Source organism: Motacilla alba, chromosome 2 (assembly GCF_015832195.1).
Source record: "Motacilla alba alba isolate MOTALB_02 chromosome 2, Motacilla_alba_V1.0_pri, whole genome shotgun sequence".
NCBI classification, from domain to species: Eukaryota; Metazoa; Chordata; class Aves; order Passeriformes; family Motacillidae; genus Motacilla; species Motacilla alba.
In genome coordinates, this window is record NC_052017.1 from 81,945,188 (window position 1) to 81,961,258 (window position 16,071).

At 54.6% G+C, this 16,071-nt stretch overlaps 1 protein-coding gene across 2 annotated transcripts; it reads left to right on the forward strand.

Moving 5' to 3' along the window:
- The first annotated feature begins 1,147 nt into the window (after positions 1-1,147).
- On the forward strand, positions 1,148-15,654 carry LOC119697229 (myosin-6). Of its 2 annotated transcripts, XM_038127715.1 has the most exons (40): positions 1,148-1,163; positions 1,617-1,653; positions 2,517-2,718; positions 3,226-3,369; positions 3,949-4,105; positions 4,274-4,301; positions 4,398-4,506; positions 4,588-4,680; positions 4,802-4,865; positions 5,353-5,451; positions 5,591-5,694; positions 6,292-6,430; positions 6,516-6,784; positions 6,988-7,158; positions 7,295-7,604; positions 7,709-7,782; positions 7,918-8,005; positions 8,090-8,207; positions 8,292-8,415; positions 8,616-8,752; positions 8,843-8,969; positions 9,078-9,206; positions 9,295-9,537; positions 9,771-9,947; positions 10,049-10,194; positions 10,272-10,362; positions 10,623-11,012; positions 11,102-11,228; positions 11,330-11,448; positions 11,858-12,054; positions 12,255-12,438; positions 12,514-12,679; positions 12,758-12,882; positions 12,964-13,272; positions 13,351-13,554; positions 13,758-13,883; positions 13,986-14,261; positions 14,704-14,799; positions 15,298-15,432; positions 15,517-15,654. In XM_038127715.1, exons 3-40 carry the CDS (start codon positions 2,518-2,520, stop codon positions 15,535-15,537), a joined length of 5,817 nt encoding a protein of 1,938 aa, XP_037983643.1. In that variant the 5' UTR covers positions 1,148-1,163; positions 1,617-1,653; position 2,517; the 3' UTR covers positions 15,538-15,654. The 2 variants fall into 2 exon arrangements, with proteins under 2 accessions (XP_037983643.1, XP_037983642.1); XM_038127714.1 differs by having other exon boundaries at positions 4,398-4,680.
- Positions 15,655-16,071: the final 417 nt, after the last annotated feature.

Sequence of the window (16,071 nt, forward strand, 5' to 3'; positions counted from 1 at the left end):
CCCGGTCCTGGCGGCGCCGCATGATGGACCCCAGGGGACCTCGGCGGCCGGGTGGCTCCCCTCCCCCGCCAAACTCGGGCCGAGAAAGGGTGGGGTAATGTCTCTATGGGGCCTCATGTGGACTCTATGGGGCTCTAAAAAGACTCTACGGGGATCTGTGGAGACTCCCTGTGGCTCCATGGAGCAATTATGGGGCTCTGTAAGGGCTCTGTGGGGCAGAGGAGATGATCTGTGGGGCTGGAGAGGGGGATCTGTGGGGCACAATAGGGAGGTGGGGACCTCCCCGCCCGCGGGAATGTGTCACCTCGCAGGAACACTTGTCACCTCCTTGATGACAAAGTGGACACGGTGTTCGGGGACTGCTGCCAGACCCCCCCCCCCCCCCCTCCCGTTCCTCAGACCCCTGGCGGCCCCACGGCGCCTCACTGGGGGGGGGACGACGAGATAACAATCTCCCCCCCACTCTCCGGTCGTGTCCCAATATAGACCTGGCAGGGTAGAGCTGTCACCACCCCACGGGTGTCAGGACATTGGCCAGGGAACCAGGCGGCCCGGCCCCATAGGCACCCCCTTCACACAGGTCCCCGGAGTCCTAGCCCCATAGATCCCATCCACACACAAAGAACCCAGGCATCTGCGCTCCATAGGTCTCATGCACACAAGAAACCCAGGCATCTGAGACCCATAGAATCATCACAAACCCCACCAAAGCGCCCTGGTCCCCAGAGATTGCCTACACACACAAAGGACCCTGGCGTCTGGGCTCCCCAGTTTCCCTCCCCCTCCTCTTCATCCGGCCCCCCACACGAGGGATCCAGACGTCTGGGCTCCACAGACATCTTCTACACAAGGGACCCAGACATCCAGGCCCCCTAGCCCACCCCACATCCCACCCCTCCAAGGGGTCTGGACAGCCCTTGCTCACTCCTATAGCTCTGCCCCATAGATCATCCTGTGGGGTGAATATGTGGGTCCTGGATGCCAGAATCACTGGAGAGATGCCACCTTGTGGCTGGGGAAGCGGGGGGGAGGTGCCCCCCTCCTCCTTTATCAGCCACCCCCTCCCCAGGAATGCTCCTCCCCTCTCCATCCCATGATGGTCTATAAAGGCCTTGGGGCTGCGGGGCTGGCATAGGTGTCGGCGTGGGGCAGAGAGGGAGAGGGTGGGGTACATAGTGGGAATGTGGGATGTGGATATGAAGGGCTGAGGGAGGATATGGGAGGCTAGGGGTGCACAGGAGGGTTATGGGGCATATGGGGATCTATGGGACACAGGAATCTGTGGGGGAATATGGGGCACAGGGGGCCTGTGGGACACACAGAGGTTCTCTGGGGTCTGGGAACCTGTAGGGTACATGTGGGGTTATGAAGAACAGAGAACCTAAGAAACACTGAAGGGAAAAGTGGGGGAAAGAGATCTATGGGGACACAGTAATCTAGGGGACACTGATGGTCTGTGGGGCATCCAGGGGGCCTATGTGGCAAAAGCAGGGCTATGGGGCACATGGGGTCTATGTGGCAAAGTGATCTATAGGGCATAAAGGGGTCAATGGGGCAAAGAGGGTCTTTAGGGGGTATGGGATGTAGCCCTTCTCACCCTCCACATGTTCTTCCAGCTCCCTTCATCTTACCTGCTAGATCCACAGACTCCAGGTGAGGGTGATGCTGTGGGGCAGCGTGGGGATGGGTGCTTCGGGAGGGGGTGGTGGTGTGGTTATGCTGCTGTAGGGTGTGTGTGTTGCTATAGGGTCTGCACGTCATTACAGGGGATCCATACTTTGCTCTGGGGGTCTGCATGTGGGGCTGTGCAGGACTCTAAGGTTCCCTGCATTGTTGTAGGGGTCCCTGCACTGCTGTGGGTCTCTGTGCATCACTGTAGGGATGCCTGAATTGTTATGGGGGTCTGTGTATGGCTACAGGGGTCTTTGTGTTGCAGGGGGCCATGCATCATTCCAGGGGTTGGTGGTCCCTGGTTGTGGGGGTGCCTGCATCAGTACAGGAGTCTGTACATGGGGCTGTGCATGGGATTGGAGTCCCTGCATGACTTTAGGGGTCTGCCTACAGCTATAGGGGGTCTGTGCACTGTATAGAGCTCAATACATGGGGTCATGAATGCTATAGGATTCTTTGCATGGGGCCACACACAACTATGCAGTCCTGTACATCACTATTAGGGGTCCTTCAGTGGTTATAGGGGTCCCTGCAGGGTGTCCCTGAATCACTACAGAAGTCTGTGCATGGGGCAGTGCATGACTACGTGGGTGTGCAGAGGGCTATAGGGCTCCCTGCACATCTATAGGGACCCATGCATGGGGCTGTGCACAGCTGCAAAGCTGTGTCTGGCTCTGGTGTCTGCCACAGCCAAAGGGGTCTGGGCATGGCTAAAGGGGCCCGTGCATGGCCAACGGGCTCTGGCCAGCGGGGCTGTGTTGGGGCCATGGAACAAGGGGCGAGACCCTGTGGCCACAGCCTCACAGCTCCCACGGTGATGCGGGGTCCTTGTCTGTGTGGGGCAGGATGGCGGATGCAGTGCTGGCAGCGCTGGGGGCGGCAGCCCCGTTCCTGCGGCCAGGGGAGCGGGAGCGGCTGGCAGCGCAGACCAGACCCTTCGATCCCCGTAGCGAGTGCTTCGTCCCCCACCCCCGGGAGGAATTCGTTCGGGGACGGGTGACGGGGCGGCAAGGAGGGGAGGCCACCGTCCAGACTGAGCTGGGAGAGGTGGGCAACTGGGGGATGGGGGGTGTGAGGGGAGGGGGGCAAGGGGCCATGTGGGGCATAGGATTAATGGGGGTGAGGGGGCAATGGAGGGAGGGGCTAAGGATGGCAAGGGTTGATGGCAGGTGGGGGCATAGGGGGTGACTGGTGTGGGGAAAAAAGAGGGGGTTGGGCATCATGGGGGATGAGGGGTTGGTGGGAACTAGGGGGGTGAGGAGTTAAGGAGGGAGGGATTAATGGGATGAATTTAATGGGGGAGGGGTTAAAGGAGGGAGGGGAGTTGATGGTTTGGGGGAGAGCAAATGGAGGAGGGGGAAACCAGGCTTGATTGTGGTGGGGGCCCTGACCCATTAAATCTCACAACTGATGGGGGGTACCCCCCCAAACCATAGGAGACTCCTTTCAACCACGGAAAAAATCCTACCAAGGGAGCACCCCCTACCCCACAAGGCATCCCCCAAGCTATGGACATCTCCCAACACCCACCCCCATGCTTCCCATTCCCCACAGACGGTGACTGTGAAGGAAGCTGACATTCACCAGCAGAATCCCCCCAAATTTGACAAGATTGAGGACATGGCGATGCTGACCTTCCTCCATGAGCCTGCTGTCCTCTATAACCTCAAGGAGCGCTATGCCTCTTGGTTGATCTATGTGAGCCTTCCCACAAGCCCCTGGAGCACCTGGGAAGTAGGCGAGGCCTTCCCCACAGCCTGTGGGGTGGATGAAAACTAGTGACCCTTCCCTAAAGCTCTTGGGATACCTAGTACTACATGGGACTTCCAGAGAATCTATGGGCCACCTCGGTGTGGCTTTTTCATGGACTTTGGGACACCTAGAACCTGGTGGCCCTTCTCCAGCTCCCTTGGGCCACCCAGACCCAAGATATCCCATTTCTAGACCCATTTCTAAATCTGATGCCTCAGCCATCAGTATCTGAGATGTTGCATCCCCTGACCTCTTTGGCCACCCAGATCCAAGATGTCACTTCAGCTCCCTTGATAGGACATAATATGTTCCATCCCCAGATCCCTTGGGCCACTGACACAAGAGGTTTTCCATCTCTGCATGTTGTGGGCCACCCAGACCCAAGATGTCCCTTCTCCAGCCCCTTTTCAGACAACCAAGATCAGGACATCCTGTCACCATATCCCTTGGGCCACCTAGACCTGGGATGTCCCCACCTGGTGGGGTGGCACCTCCTGGCTCTGACCTGCCTGCCCTTTTCTTCAGACGTACTCAGGGCTCTTCTGTGTGACTGTCAACCCCTACAAGTGGTTGCCCGTCTACAATGCCGAGGTGGTGGCTGCCTACCGGGGAAAGAAGCGGAGTGAAGCTCCACCCCACATCTTCTCCATCTCTGACAATGCCTACCAGAACATGCTAACAGGTAAGGATGTCCTGTGAGGACCTCAAACTAGAAGATCCCACTCCAATAAATGGCTCCTGACTTAGAACTCGTTCTCATCTGGGAGGATGGAAAACCTCAGCCTCAGCCCCAAGACCCCAAGTATGTTTCCCAACTTCATCCCATCTGACTCCTCTTTTTTCTTGGCAGACCGAGAGAACCAGTCCATCCTCATCACGTAAGGCCCTGCTTTGTCCAGCCCTGCCCCAGAGCAGTGGACTGGGATGAAAAACTCACCAGGATGTTATCCAATATCTCACTGTTGCTCCCCCAGCGGAGAATCCGGGGCGGGGAAGACAGTCAACACCAAGAGGGTCATCCAATACTTTGCCAGCATTGCTGCCATTGGAGACCGCAAGAAGGAGGTGACCAACAGCAGCAAGGTGAGTTCCTCAGTCCATGTACCCTTGACAGAGAGTGTACCCCAGTGGTATCCACACCCAGCATTGTCCCACCCTATCCAGGGCACCCTGGAGGACCAGATCATCCAGGCCAACCCTGCCTTGGAGGCCTTCGGCAATGCCAAGACCCTCCGCAATGACAACTCCTCCCGATTTGTGAGTGATGGGGGTGGTTGTATGAGGAAGAGTCTGTGGGGCAATTTGTGGGACAGGGTCTATGGTGTGGGATCTGCTGCATGAAGGCAGCCACCTCCACCTCCTGCCACTGCTTTCCCAGGGGAAGTTTATCCGGATCCATTTCGGGGCCACCGGGAAGTTGGCATCAGCTGACATTGAGACCTGTGAGTGGGTTGAGAGCCCAGTGAGAGGCTGTCTTGTAGGCCATTATCCCTCCATGGACTTATCTATCCATGGATTTATTCATCCATCCTAGGACTCATCCATGTATGGACTCCTCCATCCACCCATGAACTTCATCCATCCACCCAGGAGCTTCATTCATCCACACATATTTCCCTTCCTCCCTCCATCTAGTGGCCTCTTCATCTCCATCTCCTTATCCCACCATTAACCTGACCCTCCATCTCCTATTCTTTGTCCCTCCATCTCCTTATGTCTACCTCCCTCCCTCCTTGCCTCCCTCCCCTTCAGCCATGTCCATCCCTTCATCTGTCTTCATGGTTGATGGATCCATCATCTCATCCCACTATCCATCTGACCTTCCATTCTCCTCTCTTCTTCCCTCCATCTCCTCATCCTACCATCCATCTCTCTATATCTCAATCCATCTCCTCACCCCAACCTCCATTCTCCTTCTCTCCACCTCAGACCTCCTGGAGAAGTCCCGTGTCATTTTCCAGCTGAAGGCTGAGAGGAACTACCACATCTTTTACCAGATCCTTTCTAACAAGAAGCCAGAGCTGCTGGGTGAGTAGAGTCCTTCTTGGCCTTGAGTCTTCTACTTCCTCTCCTCCAATTCTCTGCTCCTTCCTGGGGTGATTAAGGATGATTAGGGGCTGTTTAGCAAATGCTCAGTTTGTCTCTCTGTCCTGGCTCCACGGAACAGAGATGCTTCTCATCACGAACAACCCCTATGACTACAGTTATGTCTCCCAAGGAGAGGTGACTGTGGCCTCCATCGATGACTCTGAAGAGCTGTTGGCAACTGACGTAAGTGGTGGGGTGGGCAGGTGGACATCCCCATGATGAATTGAAGGTGAAGTGCCAGGTGGATAGTAGAAGATGGATGGGTGGAGGAGAGGAGGAACATAGGGATGAGAGTTGAAGATAGGAAGGGTGGAAGATGGGGGGTTGATGGAGTGGGATGATGTGGAGTGAGGGATAGAAGGTAGGACAGGAGGCAGGGAGTGGAGGAGGTTGTGGATAGAGATAAAAACAGGTGGGGCAGTACTTAGGTGGACAGATGTGTCCATGGGTGAACAAGTCCTCAAACAGATAGATGAGTCCATGGATGCATGGATGGAGTTAATGGTGGATGGATGAGTCCATGGATGGATGAGTCCATAAATGGATGAGTCTATGGATGGATGGATGGTTAGAAGAGTCCATGGACAGGTAAATGGATGGATGTAGTCCTCAGATGGATGGATGGATGGATGGGTGAATCCATAATGGGTGAGTCTATGGGTGGATGAGTCTGCAGATGGACGGAGAAGTTGATGAGCTGGAAGGGCAGAGAGACACAAACGGTGGCCAGCAGAGAGCCATGACCTCAGCTGGTGGCAAGGCCCTCTCCCTATCACCCAGAGCGCTTTTGATGTCCTGGGCTTCACGGCTGAGGAGAAGGCTGGTGTCTACAAGCTGACGGGCGCCATCATGCACTTTGGCAACATGAAGTTCAAGCAGAAACAACGGGAAGAGCAAGCAGAACCAGATGGCACAGAAGGTGAGTGGGTACGGAATGACATAGGTCTTGGGGTCACCAGGTGAGGTGGAATCTAACAGCACGTCTTTTTCTTGATGCTCTGCAGATGCTGACAAGTCAGCCTACTTGATGGGGCTGAACTCAGCTGATCTTCTGAAGGGGTTGTGTCACCCCCGGGTGAAGGTGGGCAATGAATATGTCACCAAGGGGCAGAATGTCCAGCAGGTGTACTACTCTATTGGGGCCTTGGCCAAGGCTGTGTATGAGAAGATGTTCAACTGGATGGTGGTGAGGATCAACAACTCCCTGGACACCAAGCAGCCAAGGCAGTACTTCATTGGTGTGCTAGACATCGCCGGATTTGAGATCTTTGATGTGAGGACTGAGGGGGTGGCAGGGTATTTGTCCTCTTGGGTGTTGTGTTGATCCTCTTGGATGTTGAGTTGACTTCATTGATACTACTGGGTGTTCTGTTGACCCAGCTGGGCTCAGGATGGATTACCTATGGATCTCATCAGGCATTCTGTTGACCTTGTTGAGTTGATCCAGTTAACCTCATCTCCTCTGTCCTTCCCCAGTTCAACAGCTTTGAGCAGCTCTGCATCAACTTCACCAACGAGAAGCTGCAGCAGTTTTTCAACCACCACATGTTCGTGCTGGAGCAGGAGGAATACAAGAAGGAGGGCATTGAGTGGGAGTTCATTGACTTTGGCATGGACCTCCAGGCCTGCATTGACCTCATTGAGAAGGTACCACTTCCCCCAAGGTCTCATGGGGGCTGAAGGGACTTTGGGAGAAGGGCCTTTTCAGTTGGAGCCTGCCAGGCGCCCCCAAGTTGGTTAGCTGCTTTATGCTTGTGTCCTCCACCACCACTTTTCTTCCTAGCCCATGGGAATCATGTCCATCCTGGAGGAGGAGTGCATGTTTCCCAAAGCCTCGGACATGACCTTCAAGGCCAAGCTCTTTGATAATCACTTGGGCAAGTCGGCCAACTTTGGGAAGCCACGCAATGTCAAGGGGAAGCCAGAGGCCCATTTCTCTCTTGTCCACTATGCTGGCACAGTGGACTACAACATCATCGGCTGGTTGGAGAAGAACAAGGACCCTCTCAATGAGACAGTGGTGGGGCTCTACCAGAAATCTGCCCTGAAGCTCTTGGCCAACCTCTTCTCCAACTATGCTGGGGCAGATGCTGGTGGGTGAATGGATGATGGGGTGATGGAGGGATGAGTTGATGGAGAAGGCTACTGCCCATTAGTCACCCTCTTTCCTGTGTTACCCAACCACTCTTCTCTCCAGGTGGTGATGGAGGGAAGGGGAAAGGAGCCAAGAAGAAAGGTTCCTCCTTCCAAACTGTCTCAGCCCTTCATCGGGTGAGTGACCTACATAGTGGATCCAGTTTGGGGCAATGGGAGGACACTCTCCTGAGTGGTGGAAAACCGATTCAGTCCCACAGACCCTCTCTTGCTGACATTAGTCAGCTTCTTCTCTCGTCCCTCCCTTGACAGGAGAACCTCAACAAGCTGATGGCCAACCTCAAGACCACCCACCCTCATTTCGTCCGCTGCATCATCCCCAATGAGCGGAAGGAGCCGGGTGAGGAAAGGGCTGGGCTGAGGGCAGGGAAAAGGGTGGTAGGTGTGGCTTGTGGCTGACACCACTCCTCTGACCCACTGCCAGGTGTGATGGACAACCCCCTGGTAATGCATCAGCTGCGCTGCAATGGGGTGCTGGAAGGCATCCGCATCTGCCGCAAGGGCTTCCCCAATCGCATCCTCTATGGGGACTTCCGACAGCGGTAGGCACAAAGAAAATGTGGGGATGGGGTGGACAACCCCACTGGGACTGAATTCAGATGTTTCCTGTCCTCTCTGGTCACCAGGTACCGCATCCTGAACCCTGCTGCCATCCCTGAGGGGCAGTTCATTGACAGCCGCAAGGGCGCTGAAAAGCTCCTGGGATCCATTGACATTGACCACAACCAGTATAAATTTGGACACACCAAGGTGAGGGCACATGTTGTCTCCATGGTCCTACTACCCATGGGGTCATGGTGGGACCCCATTGTCACACCACTGATGTGCCCACCTGTCTATCCACCCCACTATCCATTGCTTCATTGCCCCAACAACCCATCAACCCATCCATCTGTCCACAAACTCTTCCCAACAAATTCACCCTCTCACTTGCCTCCTTCCTCCATCAGGTCTTCTTCAAAGCTGGGCTGCTGGGACTTCTGGAGGAGATGCGGGATGAGCGCCTCTCCCGCATCATCACCCGCATCCAGGCTCAGGCCCGAGGGCAGCTCATGCGCATTGAGTTCAAGAAGATCCTGGAGCGCCGGTGAGAGGGGAAGGGTATTCCTCCTTGACAAGGGACGTCTGGTGGGTCGCCAGATTTGTGGTGTAGTGGCGTCTGTGTCACTATTTCTAGGGACTCACTGCTGGTGATCCAGTGGAACATCAGGGCCTTCATGGGGGTGAAGAATTGGCCTTGGATGAAGCTCTACTTCAAGATCAAGCCCTTATTGAAAAGTGCTGAGACAGAGAAGGAGATGCAGGTGGGAGGAGGTGATGAGGCGGGCAGCTTGGGATCCAAAATGGGTTGGGTGGGGCTGATGGATGGAGGGGATAGGATGTGGCTACTGGTCTCTGGGGCTTTGCTTTAGAACATGAAGGAAGAGTTTGGGCGGCTGAAGGAGGCCCTGGAGAAGTCGGAGACCCGGCGCAAGGAGCTGGAGGAGAAGATGGTCTCCATGCTGCAGGAGAAGAATGACCTTCAACTCCAAGTGCAGGCCGTGAGTGAGACTGCCCCAAAAAACCATGTCAGGGGGGTGACCAGCAGCCCTCCAGGGCCATCCTACTTCTTCTACCACTCCAATACAGGAGCAGGACAACCTCAACGATGCTGAGGAGCGCTGTGACCAGCTGATCAAGAACAAGATCCAGCTGGAGGCCAAGGTGAAGGAACTGACAGAGAGACTGGAGGATGAGGAGGAGATGAATGCAGAGCTGACAGCTAGAAAGAGGAAGCTGGAGGATGAGTGTTCGGAGCTGAAAAAGGATATTGATGATCTAGAGCTGACTCTGGCCAAGGTGGAGAAGGAGAAACATGCCACTGAGAACAAGGTGAGGGTGGAGAGAGGCCTTAACCTTAAGCTGTGGGGATTTGGGTCAACACAACCTGATTGTGTGGGGTTGAGGAGATCCAAGGCTAGTTGATCTGGGCTACATGAAGACTGAACATCCTTTGGGTTCTCTATCACTGCAGTGGCCTCACTGACCAAGGACAACAGCAGCGGTACTCAGCTTTGCTCTACCTCTGGTACTAAGATGGAGGCCTAGTGTTTCTCTTCCTTCAGGTCAAGAACCTCACAGAGGAGATGGCTGGGCTGGATGAAACCATTGCAAAGCTAACGAAGGAAAAGAAGGCCCTGCAAGAATCTCACCAGCAGACGTTGGATGACCTGCAGGCAGAGGAAGACAAGGTCAACACCCTGACAAAGGCCAAACTCAAGATGGAACAGCAAGTGGATGACGTGAGTGTGGTCTGGTCCTACCATGAGTGGTGCTAAGGAGCTTTCTGGGGTAGGTATGATGGAAAACTGAGGTTTCCCCCCATTTCCATGTTTCCACACAGCTTGAAGGCTCCCTGGAACAGGAGAAGAAGGTCCGGATGGACCTGGAACGGGCCAAAAGGAAGCTGGAAGGTGACTTGAAGCTGACCCAGGAGAACATCATGGACCTGGAGAATGACAAGCAGCAGCTGGAAGAGAAGCTCAAGAAGTAAAGATGGACCTCTTTCCCTGGTCTAAACTGGGGGCAAGGGCAGGGACCTCACTACTAACTGCTTTCATTTGCAGGAAAGAGTTTGAGATCAACCAGCAGAACAGCAAGGTTGAGGATGAGCAGGCTCTGGCTCTGCAGCTCCAGAAGAAGCTGAAAGAGCTGCAGGTGAGGGATCTATTCTCTGCTTATTTGGGCTGGACTGGAGAGCCTACAGATGGTTGGGTTGAGGTGAAGAGTATCTGGTTAGGCTGCATTTAGGAGTTTTCAGTTGGTTTACAAATGTTCAGATGTCTGGCATGAGCTGAAGTGTTTCCAGCTTATTGGGGAGAGTTGGGTTGAAAAGTCTCCAGCTCAACTGGTTGAGTTGAGTGCAGGAGTTGGGTAGAGCCAAGTCTGTTGACAGTAGCTCCATCCCTGGAGCACAGGCACGGATTGAGGAGCTGGAGGAGGAGTTGGAAGCAGAGCGGACTGGCAGAGCCAAGGTGGAGAAGCTGCGCTCAGACCTGTCACGGGAGCTGGAGGAGATCAGCGAGAGGCTGGAGGAGGCGGGTGGTGTCACATCAGTGCAGATCGAGCTCAACAAGAAGCGGGAGGCAGAGTTCCAGAAGATGCGTCGGGACCTGGAGGAGGCCACGCTGCAACATGAGGCCACGGCTGCTGCGCTGCGCAAGAAGCACGCCGACAGTGTGGCTGAGCTCAGCGAGCAGATTGACAACTTACAGCGTGTCAAGCAGAAGCTGGAGAAGGAGAAGAGTGACCTTAAGCTGGAGCTGGATGACCTCAGCTCCAACATGGAGCAACTCATAAAAGCCAAGGTAGAAGGAGGCCAAGGTGGACATCTTATCTCCACCATGGGCATCATTCTCCTTCTTCATTCCTTCCCTCCATACTTTCCTCCTCCTAGGTGGGCATAGAGAAGATCTCTCGCACCATGGAGGACCAGGCAGCTGAACACCGGGCCAAGCTGGAAGAGACACAACGAGTCCTCAATGACACCAGCACCCAACGGGCCAAGCTCCAGACTGAGAATGGTGGGAACCCTGACCCACCATACCCCTCACCCCACATCCTCAGCCCCTGTGCCACATATTCAATCCCTGCCACACCTTGAAAACCTGCCCTACCTCTGCAGGAGAGCTGTCCCGACAACTGGAGGAAAAGGAGGCCCTTGTCTCTCAATTAACTAGGGGCAAGCAGTCATACACCCAGCAGATGGAGGACTTAAAGAGGCAGCTGGAGGAGGAGATGAAGGTGAGGTTTGTGGGATGGCTGACAGGGTCTCCAGGAGGGCCACAAGACAAAGTGTCCTTCACCCTCATGGTGGTAGCACCAAATAGAATTCAAGTTCAGGCCAGTTCAGTGGGGTGGTTGCATCTATAAGTGGTTGAGTTGGGTTGCATTGGTCTAACAGCTGAGAGGTTGGGCTGAGCAGGTCAGTTGTGAAGCAGCTGGGTTGGTCTATGAGTGGTTGGGTGGCACTGGATGAGGGGAAGTCAAACTGGGCCAGACTAGAGGTACCCATCTTTAGATCGCTCTGGGTCTAGATGTGCTGAATTTGGTTGGAATGATCTAGAGGTTTGGCTGAGAAATACCAGTGCTTACTGAGGTTGAGGACCTACACATAGGTCAAGTTCACCTACTCCTTGCCTTTTCCTCCCAGGCCAAGAATGCACTGGCCCATGCCCTCCAGTCAGCCCGGCATGACTGCGACCTTCTGAGGGAGCAGTATGAGGAGGAGACAGAGGCCAAGGCTGAGCTCCAGCGCTCACTCTCCAAGGCCAACTCTGAGGTGGCACAGTGGAGGACCAAGTATGAGACAGATGCCATCCAGCGCACTGAGGAACTGGAGGAGGCCAAGTGAGTCATCTCCCCATGAAAGAAAGCCTCTATGAGGCAGGGAAGAGTGCACACCCTTCCATTGTAGAAGAATCTGGAGACGGTATAGGGATCTGGAGATGGTAGAAATCCAGAGCCTCAGCCAATGAATAGGGAGAATAAGGTTTGAGTTGGCTCATTTGGTCCATGGGTCACCACAGCCAGGTTTTCTCCCACGGCAGGAAGAAGCTGGCCCAGCGGCTGCAGGAGGCTGAGGAGGCAGTAGAGGCGGTCAATGCGAAGTGTTCCTCCCTGGAGAAGACCAAGCACCGGCTGCAAAATGAGATTGAGGACCTGATGGCAGATGTGGAGCGATCAAATGCAGCAGCTGCTGCATTGGACAAGAAGCAGAGAAACTTTGACAAGGTAGGAGGACACAGTGGTGAGACAGGAGCGGATGGGAGACACGGGGACAGAGGGTGATCCCCTGCTTTGCTCCAGATCTTGTCTGAGTGGAAGCAGAAATTTGAAGAGTCACAGATGGAGCTGGAGGCATCGCAGAAAGAGGCCAGGTCCCTCAGCACCGAGCTCTTCAAGCTGAAGAATGCCTATGAGGAGTCACTTGAGCACCTGGAGACCTTCAAAAGGGAGAACAAGAACCTCCAAGGTGAGACCGTGGTACTCCCCCTGCCCACGTTCTTGTCAACTACTTTCCACCAATTCTGATGAGATCTTATCCGAGCAGAAGAGATCTCGGACCTGACGGAGCAGCTGGGTGGCAGCCACAAGACCATCCACGAATTGGAGAAGGTCCGGAAGCAGCTGGATGCCGAGAAACTGGAGCTTCAAGCTGCATTGGAGGAGGCTGAGGTGAGGCAAATCACATCCCCATGAGTACCATGTTGTCCTAGTCTTTTCTGTGGCCCTCTAATTTCTCTCTGTCTCCACCAGGCCTCTCTGGAGCATGAGGAGGGAAAGATCCTGAGGGCCCAACTGGAGTTCAACCAGGTCAAGGCAGACTATGAGCGCAAGCTGGCCGAGAAGGATGAGGAGATGGAGCAGGCCAAGCGCAACCACCTGCGGGTGGTGGACTCACTGCAGACATCCCTGGACGCTGAGACCCGGAGCCGCAACGAGGCCCTGAGGCTGAAGAAGAAGATGGAGGGTGACCTCAATGAAATGGAGATTCAGCTCAGCCATGCCAACCGTGTGGCTGCTGAAGCTCAGTCCCACCTGAAAGGAGCCCAGGCTCACCTCAAGGTGGGATTATCCACCTGTAAGGAGGTCTTCCTAGCCCCCTGAGCTGCTGGCTGATGTCCATTCTATTAATCCCAACAGGACACCCAACTGCAGCTGGATGATGTGGTAAGAGCCAATGAGGACCTGAAGGAGAATATTGCCATCGTGGAGAGGAGGAACAACCTTCTCCAGTCAGAGTTGGAGGAGATGCAGGCAGTGGTGGAACAGACTGAGAGGGCCCGTAAGTTGGCTGAGCAGGAGCTGATTGAGGCCAGTGAGAGGGTCCAGCTTCTCCACTCACAGGTGAGACATCACATACCTTCAAGGATAGAGGTCACCTCCATCCATAGGCATGGGCTTCTAATGGGTTGAGTTACCAAGATCTCCAGATCCTTTAAGCCTGCAGAGTTGGCAGGGAGTTGGCGGTCATTAAGTACTGGGGGGTTAAAGAAGAATGGGTCAGCAGTTCAAGAGACACCTCCTGAGATCCTCTCCTCTAATTCCAGAACACCAGCCTCATCAACCAGAAGAAGAAGATGGAGGCCGACATCTCCCAGCTGCAGACAGAGGTGGAAGAGGCCATCCAGGAGTGCAGGAATGCTGAGGAGAAAGCCAAGAAAGCCATCACTGATGTGAGTGCCATGGTGGGACCAACATCTAGGACACCTTCCACTGGAGGGTGATGGAGAGCATGCTTTGGTCCTCCTTCTCTGCTTGCTTCTCTCCTTGGGCAGGCGGCCATGATGGCAGAGGAGCTGAAGAAGGAGCAGGATACCAGCGCCCATCTGGAACGGATGAAGAAGAACATGGAGCAGACCATCAAGGACCTGCAGATGAGGTTGGATGAGGCCGAGCAGCTGGCCCTCAAAGGGGGCAAGAAGCAGCTGCAGAAGCTGGAGGCTCGTGTGCGGGAGCTGGAGAACGAGCTGGAGGCTGAGCAGAAGCGCAATGCTGAGAGCATTAAGGGTCTCCGCAAGTCTGAGCGTCGCGTCAAGGAGCTCAGCTACCAGGTATGGCTCCTGGGCTGGCCCAGTGAATTCCCGCCCCTTGACCACATGGCCTCATATCTCATGCTGTACATGACCTAGAACATGCCTGACCTGCTGGCCAGAGAGACACAGGCTGTCAAGATTCGATACTAGACCACCCACTGCATGTATGTCTGATACTGTAGTGGGATCCAGAATATTGTCTGGGTCATGAGCCACGCGTGCCACCTCTCAGTGTACAAGCACCAATGGGGTCTTTGCATGATCCAGGACCTCAGGTGGGACCTCATAAGGGGCAAGAAGACATCCCACCTCCTGCTCCCAGAGCTGAGGCCACCCACAGATCTAGAGAGGCTCCTCTCCCCAGGAACACCATTAACTGTCTCCTGACCCTCACAGCTTGCGTGGTGATTCCATGTGCAGGTAGGGTCAGGTCCTGATCCACATGTGTCTCACCCTACAGACAGAGGAGGACCGTAAAAATATGGTCCGGCTCCAAGACCTTGTGGACAAGCTCCAGCTGAAGGTCAAGGCCTACAAGCGACAGGCAGAGGAGGCGGTGAGCACTGGGCAGGCAGCCAGGATACTGTCCCCCAGGAGGGGAGAGCAAGGGTTTAGGATGTGGGAGAGGATGTGGGGAGTAGCAGGGGACCTTGAGATGAGGTGGTTAAGGGGTGGGATGGGTAGGTTGGTGGTGAGATTGAGAGATGATGGTTGGATGTGGGAAGGAAGGAAGGAAGGAAGGAAGGAAGGAAGGAAGGAAGGAAGCAAGCAAGCAAGCAAGCAAGCAAGGAAGGAAGAATAGATGGCTTGAAATTTATATGGGTGGAAGATTGGATGGATGGATGGATGGCTGGATGGATGGATGGATGGATGGATGGACGGATGATTGAGTAGATGGTTGGGTGGTTCAAAAATGGAATGTCTGAAGAAACAGGTGTTTCTATTGTGGGCCAGATGGGACTATAAAAAACGTCAGATGTATGGAGAGCAGATGGAGTGGCAGGAGGCCAGACAGAGCTGTGTGGAAGCCTCACTGGTGTTCCTGCCCCCTCAGGAGGAACAGGCCAACACCAACCTGGCCAAGTTCCGCAAGGCGCAGCATGAGCTGGATGAGGCAGAGGAGCGTGCCGACATCGCCGAGTCCCAGGTCAACAAGCTGCGGGCCAAGAGCCGCGACATTGGAGCCAAGGTGGGACTTTCCCCTGCCCCCAGGTCCCTCATGGGCCACTCCATGGCTGCCCCAGAACAGCCCCTTTTTCTCATTCTCCATCAGAAGGGACTCAATGAAGAGTGAAGATCCAGATGCCCAAGTATCCTACCTGAACTCGCAGCTGTGCCATTTAGACTTCCAAGTGCCTAACTCCCCCTAGTCCCCCAAGCTTGGAAAGCCAATAAAAAGCATTGAGTAGCAGCCATTTGTGTGGGGTTGGATTTGTGTGGGGAGGGTGGGGTTATCCCATTGTATGGCATCTGTAATATGGACGGAGCCCATACAAGTTTCTAGTAAATCAGAAATTTATGAAGAAGAAATTTATGGGATGTGGAAAAAGGGACAGGCCACATGGGAGTATTGTAGGAGCATTGTCAGAGTATTCAGGGATGCAGCGAGGAAGGCCAAAGTCACCTTGGAATTGAATCTGGCAAGGGGTAACAAGGACAGCAATAAGGGCTTCTACAGGTATCAGCAGCAAAAGGAAGATTAGGGAAAATATGAGGCCACTGCTGAATCAGATAAGAGAGCACCTCTGTGGAGAAGGTCCTGGGAGTCTTGGTGGATAACAAGTTGACTAAGAGCTGGCAGTGTGCCCTGAGGGCCAGGAAGGCCAAT

Bases quoted from the DNA above. Each gene is read 5' to 3' on its own strand.
- LOC119697229 (XM_038127714.1), top strand. From the start codon at position 2,518: ATGGCGGATGCAGTGCTGGCAGCGCTGGGGGCGGCAGCCCCGTTCCTG. The intron at 8,970-9,077 runs GTGGGAGGAGGT...GCTTTGCTTTAG, and splicing joins AGACAGAGAAGGAGATGCAG to AACATGAAGGAAGAGTTTGG. The intron at 12,883-12,963 runs GTGAGGCAAATC...TGTCTCCACCAG, and splicing joins CTGCATTGGAGGAGGCTGAG to GCCTCTCTGGAGCATGAGGA.